The sequence below is a fragment of the Rhinolophus sinicus genome, linkage group LG14, assembly GCF_036562045.2.
Source record: "Rhinolophus sinicus isolate RSC01 linkage group LG14, ASM3656204v1, whole genome shotgun sequence".
Lineage (NCBI taxonomy): Eukaryota > Metazoa > Chordata > Mammalia > Chiroptera > Rhinolophidae > Rhinolophus > Rhinolophus sinicus.
In genome coordinates this window covers 52,138,530-52,161,803 of record NC_133763.1, presented here as the reverse complement: position 1 = coordinate 52,161,803, position 23,274 = coordinate 52,138,530, and the positions used below count along the sequence as shown (strand labels likewise).

Genomic DNA, 23,274 nt, shown 5'->3' with positions numbered 1-23,274 from the left:
GTCCCTTGGGGTTATGTCTGGATATGTTGTTTTTAGGAGGAGAGGCACTTTGGCTCCTGTCGTTTTCAGCTTTGGGGATCTAGCCCAAATCCTTATAAAACAGTATGTGTGCCTTCAAAACCCCAGTAGAGCTTGATGCAATCGGCAAAATGTTCAGTAAAAATGGCCGTGCTTATATAAAGTAATGAGGACCCAGGGAAAAGCATCCTTACATTGGAAGCCAAGGCAGATTTCCAGGCTCCCGCATTCCTCTGTCTCTATCAATGATTCCACTGCATGTCACAGGATACGCATGGTCTTGGTGGTGGGAACTAGGAAGAGAAAGATTGATTAAGGAGAAGGTGTTTCTCACGTGTTTGTATGTGCAGTCTTTGGTTGGTTGGTTAGTTTGTCACTGGCGCATCTTGGTCAAAATGCACTTCCTGGAATGAAGTCTGCAATGCTTGCTCTTTGCCTCTAATTCAATATTCCATTTCACAAAGACAACATAGTGACTAGAAGGAGCATTAGAAAAGAAAATCTGCAATACTGCATTGCGTTTTTCTGTTATGCCAATTGGCAGCACCAGACAACGAACTTTCCCAAGGGTTCCATCAGCCACGTCAGGTTCAGTCTTTTCTGTGTTTCCACAGAACCCAGAGTGTCAGGACCACGACGGATGAGTCCTCATGTGTTTTCCAGCCTGAGGTGTCCTCATGCTCTAGGAGAAGTGACTGGTGGATGAGTCACTCTTCTGTCAGCACAGGACAACTTCCTGTCTGTCAATCACTCCCTCTGATGACCAAAAGGATGGGCTCTAAAGTGGGAATTATGACTCACCTTCTCCAGAATGAAAAAATGGGAGGTAAGTGGCATAAAAACATCCACATAGCCAATCAGGACAGCATTAGGGGAGTGACCCGGAAACCATTTGCGTTTTGTAAGAACAACTTCACCAAGTGTCTCTGAGATGTTTTAACCCTTCGGCTCTTGACTAATTTGTGTGATTTGTATCCTGCTTTGATTCTTGCCTGGCAAAGACCCAAAGTCGCATCAGTTTAGACTGAAAATGGCCTGTGATTGTTCCTAAAAACCACGGGTGATGATAAAAAAGTAAAGTGTCTAGTCCTGCAGCTATCTGAGCTCCGGACTGGCTTCGCCCCCTGCCCCACAGAAGTGCTGCATCTCCCCTCTGGGAACGCCAACCTGCTGTGTGTGACGCTTGTTCTGCAGGCTGGTTTCTAAGCTGGCTGGGGCCAGGGCCTGGGTCTCCCTCCTTCACTGCTGGGTTCTTGATGACTATGTGTCTGGCCTACAACTGAGGCCCAACGAACAGTTTTCCAATAAAGAACTACAGGAATCAGCGCGTGAGAAGGAATTCCAGAACAGGACGCAGGGGATGGCTCAGGCGAAACCTCAGGCTTGTGGAGTAGAGGACAGGGGCACAGACAAGGCAGACAGTGAGGGTCCCCAGTGGCACCCATTCCCTATGGCTGAGCCTCCATCTGCCATTTCTCACGCCCAGCTTCACCACCTCGTTTGGCGACCTGAGCCCTCTTCTCACCTCAGCCATCCCACCCAGTCTGCCATGTTGCTGGTGCCCGTTTGTAATGGCCTCTTTCTAGTATAGTATCTCCACGGGAGGGAGGCGGGGGGGTGGGTATGGGCACTGGGTCATATACAGGCAATGTCAACTCCAGACTAGCGCTGGGGCTAACCCAGAGCAAAGCGCCTTGGGGACCCCATTCTGCAGACAGGAGTGTGTTCCTGAATCCACGCATACCTGTTCCAGCCCTTCACCAGTTCTCCACCCAGAATTCCCATTCCGCCCTTCGCAACTCGACAGAACTCCTAAAAGAACTCACCATGTCACAACTGTTCAAAGTGGAGTGATGGGCAGAGGAGAAGAAGGAACTCACATCCTCCTACCAGGTATTTTGTGCCAAAGAACAAGTAAGTGATCCTTACAGGCTTTTGTATGCTCTGATCAAAATAGTTTTTTGTTTAAAAACTACAGTATAATTTAATTTCATGATTATGAGAAATTTGATACCATCTTAATTGTGATGATTTCCTTGGGAAACATATATATGTTTAATATATAATATATACAATATAACATATATAATATAATATATAATATATATAATATAACATATTTATAATATATAATATAACATATATAACATATATTATATAAAAGTGTTTTTTTAAATTCATGACTGGTGTTTCTTTGGAGGTTATAGCATATTTTATTATAGAATTTAATGATGAATTTATTAATTAAAAGCAAGTGGAAAATAATATTCAGTTTATATGAATTCACCATATACAAACCTCACACATTATCATAGTTATTCAGGAAGTGAAATGCACACGACCCCATGAACCTCATCATAACAATAATACAATCTTCACTGATTAGCCCCATAATATAGAGAATGAGGTTCACCCTCACACATCCCACAGCCAGCCCTTCGTGTCCCATTAGTTGTGATTTCCGTTGGCCCCAGAAATCAGAGGTCACATTTCCACATCACCTCCTCCCCCACGAGGACCCACCTCGGCCCCACGCCCTCCCACCCAGCACCGAGCTGCATTCCACGTGCCACGAGCCTCCCCTGCCATGGTCCCAACTTTACCCTCCCCTGTTTACCCCTCACTTCCAAGATCCTGTAAGCCCAGCTGAATCAACACCCCTAAAACAGGAGTTGACAATTTCATCCTCGTGAGGGAATCCACTGAGAGTTGACACTCAAAGCGGCTCCAGCCTGATGCCTTTGCACACACATGTGCTGCATCCATTAGCACGTCCGATCTCCTTACCTGTCCAGTGGTCCATGTGCCTTTCTTGGAGGCTAGTCGAGCGCAGTTCTGTCTGTCCCCCCATTACCAGTGCCCACCAGGGATACTTCCTGACGGCAGGGCTTGTGAGCTGAATGAATGAGTAAGTGAAAGTGGAATGGCGGCCGTTGGGACTGAGCCATGAGTCATTGCATCGCCATGGAGATGTCCTGCTTCCTTTTCATCATTCCACAAAATATGTGCCTGGGAAAATCCTGAAAGCCCGGTCCTGGGAGTTTATGGTGCTGTCGTCTTGGGATGAGAATGAGGACACATACTTGGGCTGCGTGTCACCAAACAACATAAAAGGACTCAGGCCTGGGCTCCTGGGTCCACAATCGCCAGGAAGAGTCTTCTGCAGCCTCCACAGAATCTGGTGAGTGTTCAGCGGGGGAGAGAGCCTGAGCTGAAGGGGTTGACATGTCTGTACCTCAGCAAGGAGAGGGGAGCAGGAAGACAGCAGAGGCGAGGAAAGAGGCTCACGTGAGCAGCAGGCCGGGGAAGGGCGGCACTGTGAGGAAGAAAGGTCCACAGCCATGCCGGGGGTTCTGCGGTGCAGCAGACCTCAGGATCTCTCCCTTTCTCGTCTTCCCAGACACGCACTCCTGGCCTTACAGCCTCCCTGACTTGCATCCTCCTCATAGGCGTCCACAGAAATGAGATCTGGACAGTTGTGTGTTGTGTGCACCACACACCTACAGGGGGCGCCGTTGATGCCGCGTCTGTGTGACAGGCCGCTGTGGGGTTGCTGGCAGGGTCCCTGGAGACTGGTCAGGAAGTCTGTCAGCTTGCTTTCCTGGCAGGAGAGAGGAGGGATGGAAGGCAGCTTATCAGACCCATTTAACTCCAAATTCCTTTCCATTTGTCTTCTGACCTTGACTTGAGGAGCAACTGATCTTAAGGGCAAAGGATCTACAACTAAGTAAGGAAACATTGGCCGGGAGCCCCTCGCTGACCAGTACTTTGTTTTGTTTTTGTTTTGTCCAGGCTCACACCCCTCCCTCCGAGATGTCCTGCCAGCAGAACCAGCAGCAGTGCCAGCCCCCTCCCAAGTGCCCTGCCCCCAAGTGTCCCCCCAAGAGCCCAGCACAGTGCTTGCCTCCAGCCCCCTCTGGCTGTGCCCCCAGCTCTGGGGGCTGCTGTGGCCCCAGCTCTGGGGGCTGCTGTGGCCCCAGCTCTGGGGGCTGCTGTGGCCCCAGCTCTGGGGGCTGCTGTGGCTCCAGCTCCGGGGGCGGCTGCTGCCTGAGCCACCACAGACGCCACAGGTCCCACCGACGTGGGCGCCAGAGCTCCCAGTCCTGTGACAGCGGCAGCGGTCAGCAGTCCGGGGGCTCCGGCTGTGGCCACCATGGCTCTGGGGGCTGCTGCTGACCTGGGTCATGAGATGAAGTAAAAACATTTGAAAAAAGAAAGCTCCAAAATGACTGAAACCAGCCTCAGCGGGCGCGTTTTGTTCCCAGGATCCTCTCTTCCTGCGGAGATAGTCCTTGGAGATTTCCAAGTGCTGCCCCAGAGGGATTATTCTCTGCTCTCCAGAAGCACCTGTGTATGTCCCTGTGGAAAAATAAAGCTTCTCCTTCACATGGCAACCTCTGTCTAACATGTTTGTGTGTCTGTCCAGCCCTGAGTACAGAACCCTGTCTCAGGAACAGAAAGGTGGCAGCTCGTACTCCCCTCGACTGACACGAGGCCTTACGGGGTTTGCGTAGGACAGAGGTGGGGTGGAGAGGGGCACTGGTGGGGACAAACTAGTGAAAGACTTGAGTTTTCTCTTGTGAACTGACGTTGGACTCCCAGGGTCTGCTCATGGAGTTCCTGTAAGAACAGTGTTCTGGGGTCCCCAACTGAATGACGGGTGACAAAGGACAGAGACTCGGAAGTGGGCAGAGAAGAACGGGGACCAGAGGGTGGAGGAGACTATTCAGCCAGCTGTCAAATGAAGACTGAGAAAGAGAACAGAGGACATAGAGCATCAAAAGTGAAGAACTTGGCATCGGAGAAACAGATTTGGAAAGCTCACCACATGCCGGGTTCTGAGGGTGTGGGCTGAGCGAAGGTGCAGAATGGAGAGCGTGGATCAGTGTGAGGGGAGTACTGCTCAGGAGAGGAGAAGTGGGGGGCAGTAAAGACGCCCTGTGACCTCAGGACCCTGCTCACATCTGTGTCAAAACACACCAGGCCTTTCCCTGACAGTTCCCAACTTTTCAGACTTTTCACCCTTGGAGTGGAGGACACTGTACCCCCCGCTCTGGCCTGTGGCCCCATCACATGCAGCGCAAGGCTGTTCTCTGGGGAGTGAGGAGGAGGGAAACGCCCTGGGTTGACTGGAAAGTGGTCCAAACACACAACACAGTCAGATGCTGCTCAGTCTGTGGGAGTCTTTATACTCCACAAGGTCAAAGACAGAGGCACGAGTTGGGGGTGGCACAGAGCTCTGGAAAGCAAAGGAAATGAGCTTCGTGGGCCAGTTCAGACCCTTCAGAGCACCACCAAGGAAGCCCAGGCCTCCGCGTGGGGGAAAGGAGAGAAGCACCAGCCTCACGACTTAACCACCTCCCACAGGCCCCACTTCCTAACGCCATCCGCTAGGCGGTCAGGATTTCAACACACACATCTAGGGCAGCGGACATAAATCTTCAGACGACATAGCCCAAGTCAATGCAGAGCAAGAGATGTAAGTCCTGCCTGGAAAGGACCCTCCTGCATGTCTGTTCCAAGTGAGTAAGGACTGTGTCAGGTCCCTTTTGTACCCCCACTGCCTAGAGTGGCAGCTGGCACACATGTGCTCAACAAATATCTGTGTAATGAGTGACTGGAAAAGTGGATGGGACCCAGAAGCGCTCGATGCACCCCTAGTCAAATTGAGAGAATGAATGTTTCCTCCACCCACTGGACCTCACCTGCTGGGAGCCACGTCTAGTGTCAGAACCATGCCTGATTCCTTCTGACCCTCAGTGACACTCCTGGTATCTCAGCTCTGACCTTGACCGATAGCATGAAACCTGATGATGCGGTTGCTTAGGGGCTTAAATCTGACCTAGAAGCTTCTGAACCCTAAGACTTGTTCTTTAGTTTTCACATTAAAAGACAAATAAGAAAGCCAACATTTAAGGTACTCCTAGTATCACGGTGATTCCAAAGCCTGCCCAAATAAATGTAAGCCCCACATCCGTGGCCACTTCCTCAGGGAACCCCACCTCAGCAAGGGAAGTGATTTGATGAGCAGAGCAGATTGAGCCTCAACCTCCAATCAGAGTTATTTTTGACACTCTTTATTCCAGTGTCTTGAGAAACTATGTGGCCAAGAATATTGAAGCAAAACGACCATCCAGCTCACCACTTTATAAACCACAAAATGACAAAAACACATTTCTTTCAGGTGAATTCCCAAAGTATCACACCGGTTTTATCCCCTATCTAGAGTTTCCACACTCAAACTCTGGCTTTTGCCAAGAATTTCCACTCTCACTGTAGCCTCAGTTACACCACGTCTTTTCATCTTTCTGAACCCATTTCAAGAACCATCAGGCATGGCTGTCACAGACCCCATTCTTCTGCATCGTTATTTCAAAAATCTAGCGGTCCCAGGGAAATGCCAAGTGCTGCCCTATTCCAGAGCTGGACAGGGGCGCCCCCCGTTGGGACCTCATGGAACTAATATGGCTGGGTCTCTAATCTTGTTGAGTTTGGAAAGTATCATTCAACAGCCAAAAGATAATGAAAATGAGTTCCATTCTCTCTCAGATCCCTTGAGAGAATTGTCCAGTTACCCAATATGTAAGCCCTGAGGCACTTCTCGTATCTTCTTTTTTCTCAGCCTCTCATTTGCTGAACGCCCCGTGCATTCCCTCGGGAGAAACCCGTGGTTCCAGTTTCTTCAGAATTTAGTAGTTTTGCAGCTCACCTCTCTCTAAAGTCCATCGTTTGTAGGTTGACTGGACCTTCCTCCCTCAGACCTTTCCTTCTGCCTCCAAGCCCTCCATCCTCTTTGGTTTCCTCCTCTCTACCACCTCGACAGAGACGGAGAGACAGGGATCCCACATCAGATCGTGCCTCCCCACCACATGACACAGGAAAAGCCAGCCCTTTGCTAAGAGTGTTCTCAGCTACCTCTCTCCACACCGCCGTCCCCCTCCCACCCCCAAAGTTCTCCCACAGGGTCCCTCCCTGTGAGAAAAATCTGACCCATTCCTGTTCCAGTCCCACGCCAGGATTATTCCCGGTGCTGGGACGCTGGACCTTCAAGAGGGAGGGGGGCCCCGGAGCCGCGTGGGTGGAGCGAAGGACCAGTGAGAGGTGGGTGGAGAAAACAGGCTTTATTTTTCTACCTGGTCAAACACAGGTGATAACACACTGAGGCAGAGAGAAGGGTGAGCCGACAAACTCCTGGAAAATACAAGTGCAGCATCTTCTGAAGAGAGCCCCCCGCCCCCGTGAACAAATCAGCAATTCAGCCTGGGAGGTGAGAAGGGGGTGTCCCCGAAAGAATGCCTCCCGCTGGGGCTTTTCCTTGGCCCTTTGGCTTCTTCTTTCCTCTGAAGTCGCTTGTCTCAGCATCAGAATCCAGGTCAGCAGCAGCCCCCGGAGCCGTGGTGGCCACAGCCGGAGCCCCCGGACTGCTGACCACTGCCACTGTCACAGGACTCGGAGCTCTGGCGCCGGCATCGGTGGGACCTGTGGTGCCTGTGGTGGCTCAGGCAGCAGCCGCCCACGGAACTGGGGACACAGCCAGAGGGAGCTGGAGGCAAGCACTGTGGGCTCTTGGGGGGGCACTTGGGGCTGGGGCACTTGGGGGTGGGGCACTTGGGGGTGGGGCACTTGGGAGGGGGCTGGCACTGCTGCTGGTTCTGCTGACTGGACATCTTGGCAGAAACTTGACCTTAAACAAATGAAAAAAACATTTTGAGCACAGAAGCTGCAGAAGTTTCAATGCCGCACCGCCGACCCCACCATAGATTTTGTCCAACATTTGTCCCCTGTGAACAAGCAGCTTTCTAAGCCAAGCTCTGAGGGAGAGAAGTGGGAACGTGGAGGGGATACATGCAGTTGGATAGAGCCTCTTCCAGGATGTCAGAAGGATGCGTGTGCATCCCTGACAGCACTCAGAGCAAGAATGGGAAGGGACCCTGAGGACCTGTGGCTTTGGGGGTTCACGGCCCCCTGACAGGTGCCTCGGTGGCTCCTTCCTCACCATCACCCTCCCCCCACTGCTGCCCACTATGGACCTCTTCCTGCTGCTTCCATTCAGATGAGTCCTGCCTCCCAACTGTCCCCGCTGAGGGTCTGTCCCCTCAGACACTCACCTCAGACACAGGAGTCAGGACAATCTCTCAGGATGCTGTGGATGAGGAGCCTGGGGAGGGAGGCCTTTTATGCTATGATGGGCTGTGACACAGAGCCGAGCGCACTGCTGCTTTCACAACCCGGGGAGGGTGACAGCCGGGCACACCCCTAGGACTAGGCTTCCAGAATTTTCCCTGGGCCTTTGCACAATGTCCAACTAGTGAGGTTCAACCAGGAAGCATGATGCTTGTCCACGTAACACCACCTGGGGCATCCTGGGAGCCTGACACTCCCCCTTCCTTCCTTCCTTCCTTCCTTCCTTCCTTCCTTCCTTCCTTCTTTCCTTCCTTCCTTCCTTCCTTCCTTCCTTCCTTCCTTCTTTCCTTCCTTCCTTCCTTCCTTCCTTCCTTCTCTCAGTTGACATGCCTTGATTCCGATCCTGTCTCAGGTACTTTCCTGGGAGCAGGTATGGCTATGAAAGAATTCTAGTCTTGCATTCATGAGTCTACCAAGACAGACCCACTAACAGACAAATAAATAAAGCATAACACAAATTCCAAGTCAGAATTGTAATGTAATATGCACCACATTTCCAGGCTGCCCCAGTGACCACGACCTTCAGGTGTAATCCACTGCGCCTCCTGAGCTCCTGGCAATGAGACATGGGTAAGGGAAGGGGACTGGTGCTGGGGCCCTGTCCGGTGGCGTGAGCCCCCTCCAGTGACGTCATGGCAGCGAGCAGCGTGGAGTTTTAGGCACGAAGTGGGCTGACCCAGTTAGGTGTTGAGAGACAAGCAAGTAAATTGGCCAGAGTTGAAAATGTGTATGGTTTTATTTAGTGAATTTATCTAAACTCAAAAACACTTGAATCTATTGTAATATCTAACTATAGTCAAAAACTGTATAATTAGCACTACAAATTTTAATAATCCATATATAATTTAAGTAATTTTTACTATTACAATAATATTGTATCATGGATTTATATTTTCTTACAGAGAAAAGTGGTCATGGCCTTTGGTTAACTGGTAAAAAGCAAGTACACGCAGTTAATTAAATATTTTAAATGAAGTCTTTTTTATAGGAAATGTGTCTTATTGTTTTATGACCATTAAAACCCGTAGGACTGGCTTCCCACCTTTAGATAATTTTGTTTTTCTCACTTCACTCTAATGACAATGAAACTCAGTGACCCCCTGAGTTATTTCAGGGCCCTATAGAGAAAGAACTTGTATTGAGCCTTCTGAGTGTTAGCTCAGGACGGAGGATGGAGACAGTTGGGGAAGGAATTTATACCCTCACTGACATTCTCCCGTCCCCAGAAGAGGTTCTTGACCCCCTGTGGCCATGCTTTCTCTCTGCCACCTTTCAGTTGTGGTGACCATTTTCCTCAGATCACGAGTTGCCCACAGCTAGATCTAATACTAGATTGGAAAGGGGGAAATAGGAAAGAGAAACAATTTTTCACTCTGTGGTGAGGATGAAGAGGGAGAGAATAGTGGGAAACTCACTTCTCTTTTCATCAGCTTTGCCAGATGTGGCAAGCTTAACTAATGCCACAAAAATGGGGCCACTGTCCCTCCTGGGGTACCTGGAATGTCCTAGTTTACAACTCATGTCCCAGTGCAGTTACTCTGTAGTGTCCTCGTTTGGATGAGGATACAGAGAGATCAACCTACTGGAAGTGGTCTTAACATCACACTTGGGGCCCCTCAAAAAAGTCCAGCCTGACCTTGGGGTGGGGCCAGGAAGGGGACGTCACCCACCATCTTCTCTCCGACAGACCTGACCCTCCCACCGCTAGCCCTTCCTCCTGAATTTCTTCTCACTCAATCCTTAATTCCCAGGTTCCTACAGTTAACAGACTCTAAATGAGCATCAGCTGGGGGCCAGGCACTGTGCTTAGCTCTAGGGATGCAGCTGGAAAAGAGATGCAGCCTGTCCTCTCTGGGCTGACAATCTAGCAAAGAAACACAAACAATGAATTTAACTGTGGCGTATGTTTAGAGAAATAGCAGTGCTATTGAGCATGGAAAAAGACGTAACCTCATCTGGGGGTTCAGATCGCTGTAAAAATCAATAGTTTTTCTCTTTGGCCTGTGGTTTCAATAGAAGCAGGAACTTTGTCCTTTTTGGTCCAGAGGGTACAGTCATGAGTCATTAGGTAACAACAGCTGAAGAGTATCCTCAGTCTCAGTGGTTGGGTACATTCCAACCATTGGCTTTCCGTTCAAGCCCCAACCCTGAAACCATAGCACCTAAATGTCCCCAACTCCAAAAGAGAGCCCCAGAGGAGTCCCAGGTCTCCACTATGTGTGTTAGGAAATCGGAGAAGAGGCCCTGCTATAAACACCATCCCATGAAGGTAGGAAGCTAGGAATTAAATAAAACATGAGAGCAGAGGATGATTTTCTTAGCAGGATGGTGGGGCGGGGCGGCTCTGTAAGTCCTGTGAGCAGGGTGGACATTGCGGATGTGACCTGGATCAGGACAGGAAGAGCTGGGAGTGCTCTGTGGTGACAAGAGCTGTCAGACTGGCCGCCATGACCATGCGACACTTCCCCCTGGAGATGCCAACACATTAAGTGGAGACAGTTTGTGACTAGATACTTGCTCATTTCCAGCTACTGTGATTGGAAGAAAATACATTTCTTGTGATCTCATCTTGGACTCACAGACTGAAAAAAATCAGCTTAGGGGACACCTGTGTAATGTCACAATTAAATCAAATGGGAAAATAGTGTGCAGTCGGCACGTGTGCAGGAAGAAGCTGGAGAACTGGGATGGGGTGCGCCCGGCTGTCACCCTCCCCCGGGTTGTGAAAGCAGCAGTGTGCTCGGCTCTGTGTCACAGCCCATCATAGCATAAAAGGCCTCCCTCCCCAGGCTCCTCATCCACAGCATCCTGAGAGACTTGTCCTGACTCCTGTGTCTGAGGTGAGTGTCTGAGGGGACAGACCCTCAGCGGGGACAGTTGGGAGGCAGGACTCGTCTGAATGGAAGCAGCAGGAAGAGGTCCATAGTGGGCAGCAGTGGGGGGGAGGGTGATGGTGAGGAAGGAGCCACCGAGGCACCGGTCAGGGGGCTGTGAACCCCCAAAGCCACAGGTCCTCAGGGTCCCTTCCCATTCTTGCTCTGAGTGCTGTCAGGGATGCACACGCATCCCTCTGACCTCCTGGAAGAGGCTCTATCCAACCGCATGTGTCCCCTCCATGTTCCCACTTCTCTCCCTCAGAGCTTGGCTTAGAAAGCTGCTTGGTCACAGGGGACAAGTGCTGGACAAAATCTATGGTGGGGTCGGCGGTGCGGCGTTGAAACTTCTGCAGCTTCTGTGCTCAAAATGTTTTTTTCATTTGTTCAAGGTCAAGTTTCTGCCAAGATGTTCAGTCAGCAGAACCAGCAGCAGTGCCAGCCCCCTCCCAAGTGCCCCACCCCCAAGTGCCCCAGCCCCAAGTGCCCCCCCAAGAGCCCAGCACAGTGCTTGCCTCCAGCCCCCTCTGGCTGTGGCCCCAGCTCCGGGGACGGCTGCTGCCTGAGCCACCACAGGCGCCACAGGTCCCACCGATGCCGGCGCCAGAGCTCCGAGTCGTGTGACAGTGGCAGCGGTCAGCAGTCTGGGGGCTCCGGCTGTGGCCACCACGGCTCTGGGGGCTGCTGCTGACCTGGATTCCGGTGCTGAGACAAGTGACTTCAGAGGAAACAAGAAGCCAAAGGGCCAACGAAAAGCCCCAGCGGGAGGCATTCTTTTGGGGACACCCCCTACTCACCCCCCAGACTGAGCTGGGATGTTCCCAGGGGGGGTTCTCAGCTCTGTCCAGATGGTCTTCCAGCCTGTTACCCTGGACCTCACACACCCCCACCCTGCACCTGGCCCCGTGAAAGAATAAAGCTTGTTTCTCATGACCACGGGCGGCTCACGTATCATTTCACTGGGTCCCTCCTCTCAGTTCCTTGGCAACACAACCCAGCTCAGGGGGCAGAATCTCAGTTCTGGACCAGGCAAAACCAGCAGTTTCCCCTCCCTTCACAGAAGGGTTGTGCAGTTTTTAGGTGGGAATGGAGATTGCAAGAAGGATGAGGGTTGTGTTGGTCGGAGGCCCTGCAACTCTCAGCGGAAGGACTGATTTTTCCTATGAAACCCGAGTGGTGTTGATAACAATCTGGAAATGGCCAGTGTGTGAGATGGGGCTTCGGCTGATGTTGATAAGCTGTTTCTGAATCCTACTTAAAAAACAAGGAATCAGGAGGCAAAGAAACAAAACAATTGGCAGAGAAAGAGCTGGATAAAAAGATGGAGGAAGGAGACATACACTTCAGGAAGGAGAGTCAAGTGGACTCTACGAGGATGCAGGAGAGAGACGGAAGGTGAGAAGCATGTAAATCAACTAGGTCTCAGGGCAGCAGCAGGAGCTGTGGCTGGGAGTTCAGTTAACAAGATGATTGGAGTCTGTGACATGAAAATTTTAAGGAAAAAAAAGAGAAAATGGGAAGTGTTGCTGAAATGATAGGTCAATATAATGTAAGGAGCAAATACTTCCTATATTTTGAACTCTATACAACCATGAACCTCTGTCAAGCCCCACGTTTTGGCTTAACTTGTAAAACTCAGATGCCACTGAGGTTAAAATAATGTTCCTCCCTGTGGACCAAGAGTGATATCTCACGTGAAGTGCCAGAAAGTCAGAGAAATGTCATAGGGCTCACGATCCAATCAAATGGCAACTATTAAAACGTTAGGGACTGAGCAGAGCAAACGGACGGCGGGGGGCAGGGGGGAACTATAGGTAAATTCATACGTTCATGACATTGAAAAGAGATTTTATCAGGCCGGGAAATGATTAAACCTTGGGGATCAGAAAGACTGTGACCTTGAAGTAGAAGCCACAGTCCTGGCCGTGAGGTTAAGTCCGGTTAGAAACCACCAGAGAGCACTCAGCCAGAGGGAGTCTTGGCGGAGGGGAGGGGAGGACAGGCCTGGCTCCAGGGAAGAGCGAGGCCTCACCTGAGCAGCGTACAGAACCTGGAATGCCAGGTGTGAGCACTGTCCACACACAGGCCCAACAGCTCTGCAGACTGAAACACTAAAGCACAGGCTGGAAAACTGGAGAATTAGAACATGCCTCCACAGAGGGCTGTGGAAAAAGACTGGAGGCTCAGGAGTACCTCACCCGGCCACTCTGAGAATCAACAGGGTTATGGCTCTGATGGGATTGCATCTGAGTGATGAGAAAAGGGAGCATAGCCAACCGATGGAGCTCCTGTCTGCAACACGGAAGAGAGCTTGAAAGTCATAGCGGACGTTTTAAAAATGGAGCCAAAAAGGGGAGGTCCCAGCTGTGAAAAAAACAGATTCTCCAGACCTCATCAGGGTGAAACCAGGTCCCTGCCTGGGACCCTTGCATTCACTCAACACACTTTTACGGAGCCGCTGTCACATGCTGGGTTCTAGGCACTACGCAGGCGTACAGCAAACAATCAGACAGTTTTTTCTCTCGGGAACTTCCATTCCTATGGGTCTATAGGTGACAGTCCCCGATTTCACATATGACACAACGAGTGAAATAAAGTGGCCTCTCGGTTCACTGGGCCTCTCATCCCATGGGGCTGTGTGCACCCTGGTACTGGTTTACGAAACCCAGGGAAGACACACAGCATGGGCAAAATATTGACCCTGAGATAGTGGCTTTGGTAGTGACGAAAAAGGACACGAGGGATTGCTGGCTTCCACATCCAAAGACAACAACCAAGAAAGAAGGGAAAAGCAGGCATCTGTGCTCATGCCCTTCCTGGGGCGTTTATTACTTATTTGATCACCCAATAAGGGATGGCTACACCTGCAGGCTTTCCTATAACAGACTAACCAGACGTGTAATTTTTACCAATGTTTATAAAAAAAAATAATAATAATGCTTTGTCATCATTGTAGTTAATATTTGTGATTTAAAAGATTTATCTCCTTGTTACATGCGATGCTTCAGAGGGCAATGCATCTCTAATGGGAAAATAAAATACAGGGGCAACATACCACACAGCTCACAGACTCGTAATTCCCAAAACTCTTGGCCAGTCGCTGGTACCCTGGTGCACCCAGGCTTTACCATTTCACCCTCATTATCAGTTATCACCACACCCGTGAAATATGAGTCACAGTTCAGCTAATCTCCCTGAGTTGCCCCAACCCACTCGAATCAGTCCCTCCCCAAACCACTCCTGCAGCAAGAAATCTCACAGTGGTTATCGTACTGACAGATAGTATATTTGTCACTGTGTCTCAACTAGCAAACCATGTCACTGTGGCCTCTATAGATTTCTTGTCTCTCGCTCTGATTTTATTCCTCACATCTTGGGTCTACCGTGTCTCTGTCTCTTTACAGCTTTTTCTTTCTTCGGTCATCAGCTGTTTACCGGAGAAGCAGGAATTCAAACTCAGGGAAGCCTAACTCCTAACGAAAGCTTAACAGCACCGTCACCTGCCCCTTTCACTGTCTCAGATCCCTCCCTGGCCCTCAGCACCCACTGGGGAGGACCCCTAGCGGGAGGCCAAGGAGGAAAGTGTATCTTTCCAGGCTAAATTAATTCCATGTTGCTTTTCATTTCCTTTCCACATTTCTTAGTTCAGAAGTGGAGCCAGGGGTCTGCAATACCCATCAGAGAAGAGATGGTAGCCAGAGGCTTCTGCAACCCATAATTATGTCCTCTCTGGTCACTGACTCCTGCTGAGATGCTCTGCTAGCAAAGCCAGCAGCACGGCTAGGCTCCACAGGGCCCATGCCAGTGCCCACCCCAGTGCCCAGTCCCTGCCAGTCTCCTCCTGCTCCCAGGGCCGCTGTGGCCTCAGCTCTGGCCGCTGCTGTCTAAACTACCAAGACCCGTCTCTTCCACAGACACCCTGGTACCAGAGTCCCGATGGCTGTGTGTCCCTAGAACCAGGTTTAGAGACTCTGTACTTCCTGTTACGTGTCACCAGAATCCCTGCGGTTGGTAAATCTACTCCGAGGTCTAGAGAAGTGGGACCAGAACCAACCGATAAAGTTGAGCTTTGAGACCCCAGGACACTTAGGGGAAGCCAGAGGTTATGTCAGTTATGATTCCACCACTAAAAGGGGTCCCCGAAAAGTGAGTTCTCAGGAGTTGTAGAGAGACAGATTCTTCAGTCCTCATCTGGGGACTTCCCAGGCCAAGCCCAAACCCAATCGTTCACGCCTTCATTCGTTCAGCAAGTACTTGTGTGGCACTCAACTAGGTATTTGAACTGGTGAGGAACAAGAGAGACCAAAACTCTGCTCTCAGGGAGCTTACATCCCAGTGGGTCCCTTGGAGGTGTTTTCTATGCCCTGGTAAGACAACAGACGTAGACACAGGTGGATCTATACTCGGTTGGCTTCTCATTCGTGGGCATTGCATAGATACTGGTAAGAGCCTGCTAAACCCAGCAGACACCCATTGGGGCAAAACTGTGAGGACAGAAACCAAAATTGTTGGTTTGGTGGTGACAAAAAGGATGTCTAGTGTCTGCTTGCTTCCACACCAAAGATAAGAGCTAAGTAAGGCAAGGGGATGGATTGCTGTACCAAAGGTGACATGTTTGTTTAAAAATTAGCCCGTTCTCATCCCTTTCCCAGGCTTCTGTACTCAGTCCCTGAGTCTTAGTAAAAAAAAAAAAAAAAATTCACACAAGTATCTTGCAAGTGCTTGAGTTTTCTACTCAACTACGATATATTGGCAACTGAAAGAGGACGGCCACACCTCCAGCCTTCCCTGTATCAGGATAGTCAGATGCCTGTAATATAACAATAATGATTTATCAAAATCTGTCATTTTAAGATACATATGAAATGTAAATGATGTGTCTCATTCTTAGGGATTTTTAACACGGGATTCAGGGGGTAATATAGATCTATTGTTATAACGAATGCAATGAGACCATGCCACCCGGCTGATGCAACTGCCCTTTCCACAACCTTGGGCCACTGTAGGTCAGGTGTTTGCTCATTACCATCACCAAACTCATTATCATCACACCCATCAATTAGCGTTCATCTTTGGGCTAATCTCTCTCAGCTGTGCCAGCCAGTCTGAATCACTCTCTTCTCTAAGTTACTGCCCCTGGCTCCCTTAGAATCAATACTATAGGCTCTCAGATACCGTCACAATGGTCCTTAAACATTGGTTCATTAGCAAGGCATGTCACCACAGCCTTGGTAGATTTCTTAGTCCATCTCCATTTTCCCTGTGACAGCTCTGGCTCCTCGTGCCCCTATGTGACTAGCTTTTTCTTTCCTCGGGTGGTTCTACCTTAACACAGCTGTAGAGGAGGGATTCAAACCCAGCCATTTCTGTCTCCAAAGTAAACGCTCTCAACCAGCATATTGTTTTGCCCGTAGTGCTCCCCTTCTCTCCTCCCCTCCACACCAGCTTTATCTTTTCCTCCTGGTGGATGCCCGGATACCTCTTGGGTTCCACAAGCCCTTCTTACTTGCCCCGCCTGGGTTTTCTGAGCCTCAGCAGAGCACAGGCTCCACAGCTGTGTTCATCTCCTCGACCATCCCAAGCGATAGCAGGAGACAACATCTGGATGCATCATTCACCCAGAGTCACTGAAGAGCAACAGGGGACTGACACCCCAAAACTCTGACCTCAGTCCTGAGGACTCCCCCCACACACACATGTGTGACCACATCCTCAGCTGGCTCATGCGTGTTTCATTACGTGCCTCTCGGCCCCACTACACTGTCAGCCAAAAGATGGGGTAGCATCTCCCCCGTTTTTGAATCTCCTTTGTCCAGCACAATATAAGTGGTTTGGAAGAATGAATGATTTGTATGAATGAATAAATAAAAATCAAGAATAGCTCCTGCAGGAAGACTGAGGCACAGATATGTGGATAGTCTTGGGAGTTCTTAGATTCCTTCTCTCCTCAAAACTCCAGACACTGGCCATGGAGATGCAAAGGGCTTGGGGCTGGAGAGTATAACAAACAGACCTCTAACTAAGACTCACCACCCTCCCCTTCTCCCAATCCCACCACTCATTTCCTGCCTGCAAACCAAAGTTTCAAGCCCCTCCCAAGTGTCCCCCAAAGTTCCCCTCCAATTTTCTGCTCAGCGCCCACGTGCAGTCTCCTCAGCTGACCCTCAGCTCTGGGGGCTGCCATAGCTTCAGCCGTGAGGGGCAAATTGGGATCTCCATAAAATCCTTAGTGACACAGACCTTCAAACAGGCATAGGTATGTGGCACTTTCTGGCTACCTCTTCCCATTCTCCTTTGGAATGACTCAGCTGCTTGCCATGGATGGCAGTTGTTATGGGGGTGGGAAGAGACAGAACTGAGAACAAACTGTGAGTTAGAAGCAAAGGGAGGAGGATTTGGTGTTTGTTGATCCATTTTTTACTTCGGAGATGGAATGTCCAAAATGCGCTGCAGGAAGTAAACCTGAGATCTGGAGCTTCCCGCTCCTGTAATACTACCTGTAATGACTAAGTCACGAAATCCTTCCAGGCTCCAGCCAGCCAGACCAGTCTCTGCACTTCCTCAAAGCCTCAGGACCACAGGAGACCAAGGCTGTGACTCCTGAGACTGTTGACTCTTGGGGAGCTGTCCTCTGGGGGAAGCGACCAGGCCATGATCTGATGGCAATGTCTGTCATCACAGGAGGGCTGCCCTGCATGCGGGGCCAGCGGGATACCTGACCTCATGAGGAAAAGGAGGAGTGAGAGACAGGGACAGCTCATCAAGGTGGAGGTGACGTGAATGACCGCCATCTCCAGGTCTTGTGTGGAGCCTCCCAAGACAGGCAATCAGGGCTGGGGTGAGGACAGAGCCTGAGAGACACCCACTGGTGTGTCATGAAGGGAACGCTGCCCGTCGACAGTCATTGACGAGGAGGTTTTGAACGTTCGAAACGATCCCAAAGTGTGTGATATGTGCTCCTTTTCCAAGTATTTCTCCCTCCTCTGTCCTCCACTATCCCACCCCACATCCCTACCTTCCCTCCTCACCCCACCACTGCCAATGACCCAGGATCGCAACCCACAGGGGAAAAACGACTCCCGTCCTTGCTGCTGTCTGTAAGGACGAGGCCACGAGATATGGAAAAATATTCATTTTTGCAGCAAAGTCTCAACTCCAACAGCTTTTCCCCCCACATGCTGCATGACACTTGAGTTCTGAATGGCGGCCATTTATTGCGGGTATAACGAGTACTTCTTTGTTCCATCTGCTGGACTGTACCCTCCCTGAAGAAAGATACCACGCCCCCCCCTTCCACTGCTCTGGTCCCACTTCTGACCGTGGTGCCTGCCCATAATCGTCACTGAGAAAAGGCGGAGCCGTCCCAGACTGGGGACAACAAGCTGGGCTGGCTCTTGCAGCCAGGCCGTGTGTCCCCTGACTGACGACAAGCAAATACACGAAAGTCCGACATCAGACAAGCGAATTCTTTGACCATGTGGGAGCAAGACAAAAACAAGACCAGTCTGAGCACCGACAAAACAAGGGCACTGTCCAAACCACAAAAATGACCAAGTATCCACTTTTCTAGCTGACAAGAGGCGTTGCTACTTCTTCACCAATTGCAGCTTTAGCCTTGTATCATGGAGGGACTCTGGTCCCGCTCCCCACACCAGAACGCAGGACATGGTGAGGCCAAAAAGGAACACCCACGGAGCCATCGATAGGGGAGTCATACCTTTATATTCTCGCTGGCGGCCAGGTTGGGGACACAGGAAGCAGGAGCCACACGATGTGCAATTTGCCGTCCATTTCTCTGCCAACCTACCAACCAGCCGGCCTAGCCATAGCAGTTATATCAGTGGCTAATGGCTAACCGGCAACAGCTGATGGCCAACTAGTCACAGCTGACTACCATCGACTACCTGAGCCAGCCCCTTGCCACATGAAGCCGAGAGCCTGGAAACAGCTCTCTGGGACTCTGTCCCCACACCTTGCCCCATTGCCCCTGCTTTCTGAAAGCACCTAATCTAGAACAAAACTTCACTTCCCCCAAATTACCTAACAAATCCTATAACAAGTGCCTCTCAGTGTTCCCCCATGGTGCACTCTGTCCCTCGTGGCAACAAACCAGTCAATACATCTCTGTCCTACAATAGGTGTGTTCCTGGTGGTCTTTGGGTGGGGAATATTGATTATATTCAACAGAAGTTTATTAAATGGAATATAGCAATGAATGACCTAAAGGAGAAGGGAGTTCAGGGGGGAGGGGTGGCTGGTGGTGGCAGTTAGGAAGCAGAGGGCCCTCAAGGCACATATTAGACCTATGAGAGAAAAGACAGAAGGCAGTATCTCGATCCACAGCCACAGACCAGCGACCCAGGGTGAACCCTTTAGAAGGTCCAGAGTTCCCCAACGGCACACTTTCATGAAAATGGCCCCCTTCCCATCTGGCATTCTCTTAGCCTCCATCGCCAGCAAAACTGGAAGAAAGAACCATGTGGTTTTCAACACTTTCTGTCCTCCTTCAGCTCCATCACCCAGTCTGGTGTAAGGAAGCCCCCTTTGATCCTTCACGAGTATTTCCTTCCAGTGCACTATCAACTGGTGGGGTCCTCAACGCTGCAGAGGACATGGAGCCTCTGGCATAGTTTGGGGTTAAGCCTACACATATCCCCCCAGCAGGAGGCTCCTGGAGACAGAAGACTATCAGTGAGGATGGTCAAAGGCAGCTCAAACCCTGTCCCCCTTCCTCCGTCCCAAGGCACCCTTTCTTGTGACTCAGTGCAATTCATTCTCCCACAGGTATCTCAACGTAAACCATGGAATGCCTATGCTTTCAAGTGGGTAAGTTGCAAAATGCAATCCTGTATAAGGAATTTTGTGTCTAAAAGCAATAAACTGTCAAGTACAGAAAAGAATCACATGTCTTGTCCATTTAAATATCTCCTTTAAAATTCCCATGTGATTTGAATATACTTAATATTTGTTGTAGTTCTGACTATAGTCATTTGGAAACGAATAGCAAACTGCAGTCATAGCAGAGACGAAATCAATGAGAAATTCAGCTCTAGAACTATAATGAAATCCAAAGGGATAATAGGACTCAGATTTTATAAACACTCATACGCAAGCGTCAGCAATGATCAGATCTGTTCTATTAAATGTGATGCATGTAACGTAACAGCACCACCGTCATCCATTGCTCATTAGTGACACATCATCGTTATGACTCCCAATAATTATCTTACATATTTCACACTGGTAGATCATTTCAATGTTTTTATTTTTATAATCAATATCGTACATCCCCCAGGAGAGCAGATACAGACAAACTGGATTGTTCGCTACTAAGTATGAGTCTCATGATCTCAACTATTATAGGCCCTTCTGGTATTTGTCTGCTCATGTATATAATTCTACCTTTGCTTCAGTTCTCTTAAGGGCCCCCCCTGATCCAGTGCCTGGATCCCTTCCTCCACGCATTTCCCAACACATCTCATTCCCAGAGTCCTGTGCTCTCAGAGCACCAGCACCCTGAGAAGGGAGCTGTGACAACCGAACAAATCACGACCATTGGGATGAGACAGAGAAATAGGGAACTAACGCCCAAAAGACAGAGGTGCCACTGGGTCAACCTCGTGGTACCAACATAAATGTTTCTTTCTCTGATGTCTGTCCAGTTAAACTGGAAATGCTCAAGGTCGGGAAATGTGTCATATGCACCTCTGCATTGTCACTGCCCAGCCAACATGCCAGGGGGCAGAGCTGAAGTTAAACATCTGAGCTGAATGAGTGAAAGGACAAACGGCAGGTCCCTAACCTGCCTGGGGAACAGTCATCAAGATTTCCTGATTCGCACGTGTGCAGGAAGAAGCTAGTGAGCTGGGATGGGGTGCGCCCGGCTGTCACCCTCCCCCAGGTTGTGAAAGCAGCAGTGTGCTCGGCTCTGTGTCACATCCCATCATAGCATAAAAGGCCTCCCTCCCCAGGCTCCTCATCCACAGCATCCTGAGAGATTGTCCTGCCTCCTGAGCCGGTGAGTGTCTGCAGGGGACAGAAGAGGGAAGCAGGGGTGTCTGGTGTGCAGGCAGCAAGAAGAGGACCTTGGAGGGCAGCAGGGGACAGGACAGGGACAGTGAGCCAGGAATCTCTGTGGGCTGCATCAGGGTCTGTGACACGGCAGAGCTCTGGCTCTCAGCATCCCCTCATCCTAGCCTGAAAAACGCACACCTGCCAGAGACATTCTCTAGGACGGGGTGGATCTGCCTCCATGTTTCTATGAAAACAGACAGATGTGGGGCCCAGTAAGAAGATGCCAGCGAAATTTTTGGAAGGACGGAGAAGTGAGGGAAATGTCTATTCAGGTCAATTTAACTTGAGATCGGTGTCTATTTTCCTCCCGAACTTCATAGCTCAGGAAGCAGCTGGTATGAGGAGCAAGGGCTTTATGGCACCGTCAACAGAGACGCTGGCTGGGGCTTTCGCACTAACCTTTTCCCTTCATCTATCCAGGCTCACTGACCCTCCCACCGAGATGTCCTGCCAGCAGAACCAGCAGCAGTGCCAGCCCCCTCCCAAGTGCCCCACCCCCAAGTGCCCCACCCCCAAGTGCCCCCCCAAGAGCCCAGCACAGTGCTTGCCTCCAGCTCCCTCTGGCTGTGCCCCCAGTTCTGGGGGCTGCTGTGGCCCCAGCTCTGGGGGCAGTTGTGGCCCCAGCTCTGGGGGTGGCTGCTGCCTGAGCCACCACAGGAACCGCAGGTCCCACCGATGCCGGCGCCAGAGCTCCGAGTCCTGTGACAGCGGCAGTGGTCAGCAGTCCGGGGGCTCCGGCTGTGGCCACCACGGCTCTGGGGGCTGCTGCTGACCTGGATTCTGGTGCTGAGACAAGCGACTTTAGAGGAAACAAAGTTGCAGGGAGCATCCTCTGCCGAGCGTGCTCCCTCTGTACCTTCCTCTCCATGGCCTTGGCCAGCGCTGAGACGTTTCTGAGAGGGGCTGGGCATCCCTCAGTGGCTCTTCCTATCCTGTTGGGCCCCACAAAACACCCAACTCAAAATCTGCACAACTCACAATCTCTGCCCTGTCCACTGTCATCACCCACATCTGACCCTGTGAAAAAATAAAGCGTTTGTGTCCTCAGCACCACCAGGCTCTGTCTGACTGCCCCACCCCCACCCCCAGGTGGCTCTGTGAGTGTCTCTTCCCTCAGTCCTCCCGCCATCACTACCTTACGTGAGAGACAGCTCCTGACTCCAGACCAGAAGAAACAGCACTCCCATTTCCCCAGGCGCCTGTAGGAAAACCATGTTGGGACAGGAGGTGGAAGTGTACTGGTTTCGACCCCACACCAACCAAAGGAAAATATCCCCGGAACGTGGTGTAGGAAACCGTCTGACTCAAGCCGTCACTCTGCTGGGAGGTATTCCAGGATCCCCAACTAAGAGATAAGGACGGGGAGGCAAAGCACCCCAAAAATCAGGAGAAAACTTGAGAGACCAGGGGAGGAAAGAAAGGCCTCGGGGATCACTATCAACTCAATATCTTCAGTAAGGTTCTGGGGGTGCAATGGTGAGAGTTAAAACCGAAAAGGTTGAAAATGCAGGGGAGAAACGGGTCTAGAGCTCTGTAAATAAGTGTCTGACACAAGGAAATTGGGAGGAAGAGAAACGCGGACGTGAGAGATGACGAAGGTTTTAAAAATGAGGATACTTGTACAATCAAATATTTCCATAGCACGTCCTGTGAGCCAGGCATGGTTCTTCCATCTGTTTGCTCAAGAAATCCTCAGTGAATCCTCCCAGCAGCTCTGGATGTGGGTACTCTCCTTGTCTCACAGTTCAGAGATGGAAACATAACCACCGCACAGTTTTTCAACTTGCCACAGAGCAGTCTGGCTGCAGGGCCGGGCCATTGATGCAACCGCCATATTATCCTGATTTGCTTTAAAGCAAGTAATAGAATTCCTTCTAAATTACATTTTTTTCAGCCCAGTGCAATGTTTTTGTTTGTTTGTTTACCTCTATACCACAAAGACTCCCAAGCACGTAGGTCACGGTTGCAATAGGTCCCCATCTGGGGAAAGAAGGTTGTCCCTGATTTTAGACAGGGACGCCCACTTTCTACAGACCTCGCCCAAATGTCAACTCCTCCACGAATTCTCTTCTTGCCTGGCCCTCCACACGTTCTCCATTCCCATGTCCAGAAAGAATTGGCAGTC

The 23,274-nt window shown here is 50.5% G+C and overlaps 4 protein-coding genes and 1 long non-coding RNA gene across 6 annotated transcripts in view; 3 read left to right on the top strand and 2 right to left on the bottom strand.

Moving 5' to 3' along the window:
* Positions 1-3,070: 3,070 nt before the first annotated feature.
* LOC109451565 (late cornified envelope protein 3D) lies at positions 3,071-4,374 on the top strand. The gene is made up of 2 exons (XM_019739888.2): positions 3,071-3,199; positions 3,811-4,374. Exon 2 carries the CDS (start codon positions 3,832-3,834, stop codon positions 4,192-4,194), a length of 363 nt encoding a protein of 120 aa, XP_019595447.2. The 5' UTR covers positions 3,071-3,199; positions 3,811-3,831; the 3' UTR covers positions 4,195-4,374.
* Positions 3,194-23,274, bottom strand: part of LOC109451576 (uncharacterized) — a 420,408-nt gene continuing 400,327 nt past the window's right edge. For both annotated transcript variants that reach the window (XR_012491871.1, XR_012491872.1), the window contains one exon: positions 3,194-3,619. This is a non-coding gene — a long non-coding RNA (uncharacterized LOC109451576). The remainder of the gene's footprint in view (positions 3,620-23,274) is intronic.
* On the bottom strand, positions 7,205-8,269 carry LOC141568626 (late cornified envelope protein 3C-like). The gene is made up of 2 exons (XM_074319023.1): positions 8,127-8,269; positions 7,205-7,702 (listed from the first exon to the last, which is right to left on the bottom strand). Exon 2 carries the CDS (start codon positions 7,683-7,685, stop codon positions 7,392-7,394), a length of 294 nt encoding a protein of 97 aa, XP_074175124.1. The 5' UTR covers positions 7,686-7,702; positions 8,127-8,269; the 3' UTR covers positions 7,205-7,391.
* LOC141568676 (late cornified envelope protein 3D-like) lies at positions 10,592-11,972 on the top strand. The gene is made up of 2 exons (XM_074319204.1): positions 10,592-11,042; positions 11,468-11,972. The coding sequence occupies exon 2, from the start codon at positions 11,485-11,487 to the stop codon at positions 11,764-11,766; it is 282 nt and encodes a 93-aa protein (XP_074175305.1). The 5' UTR covers positions 10,592-11,042; positions 11,468-11,484; the 3' UTR covers positions 11,767-11,972.
* Positions 21,592-22,163, top strand: LOC109451568 (late cornified envelope protein 3B). Its single transcript, XM_019739890.2, has one exon. The coding sequence runs from the start codon at positions 21,592-21,594 to the stop codon at positions 21,919-21,921; it is 330 nt and encodes a 109-aa protein (XP_019595449.2). The 3' UTR covers positions 21,922-22,163.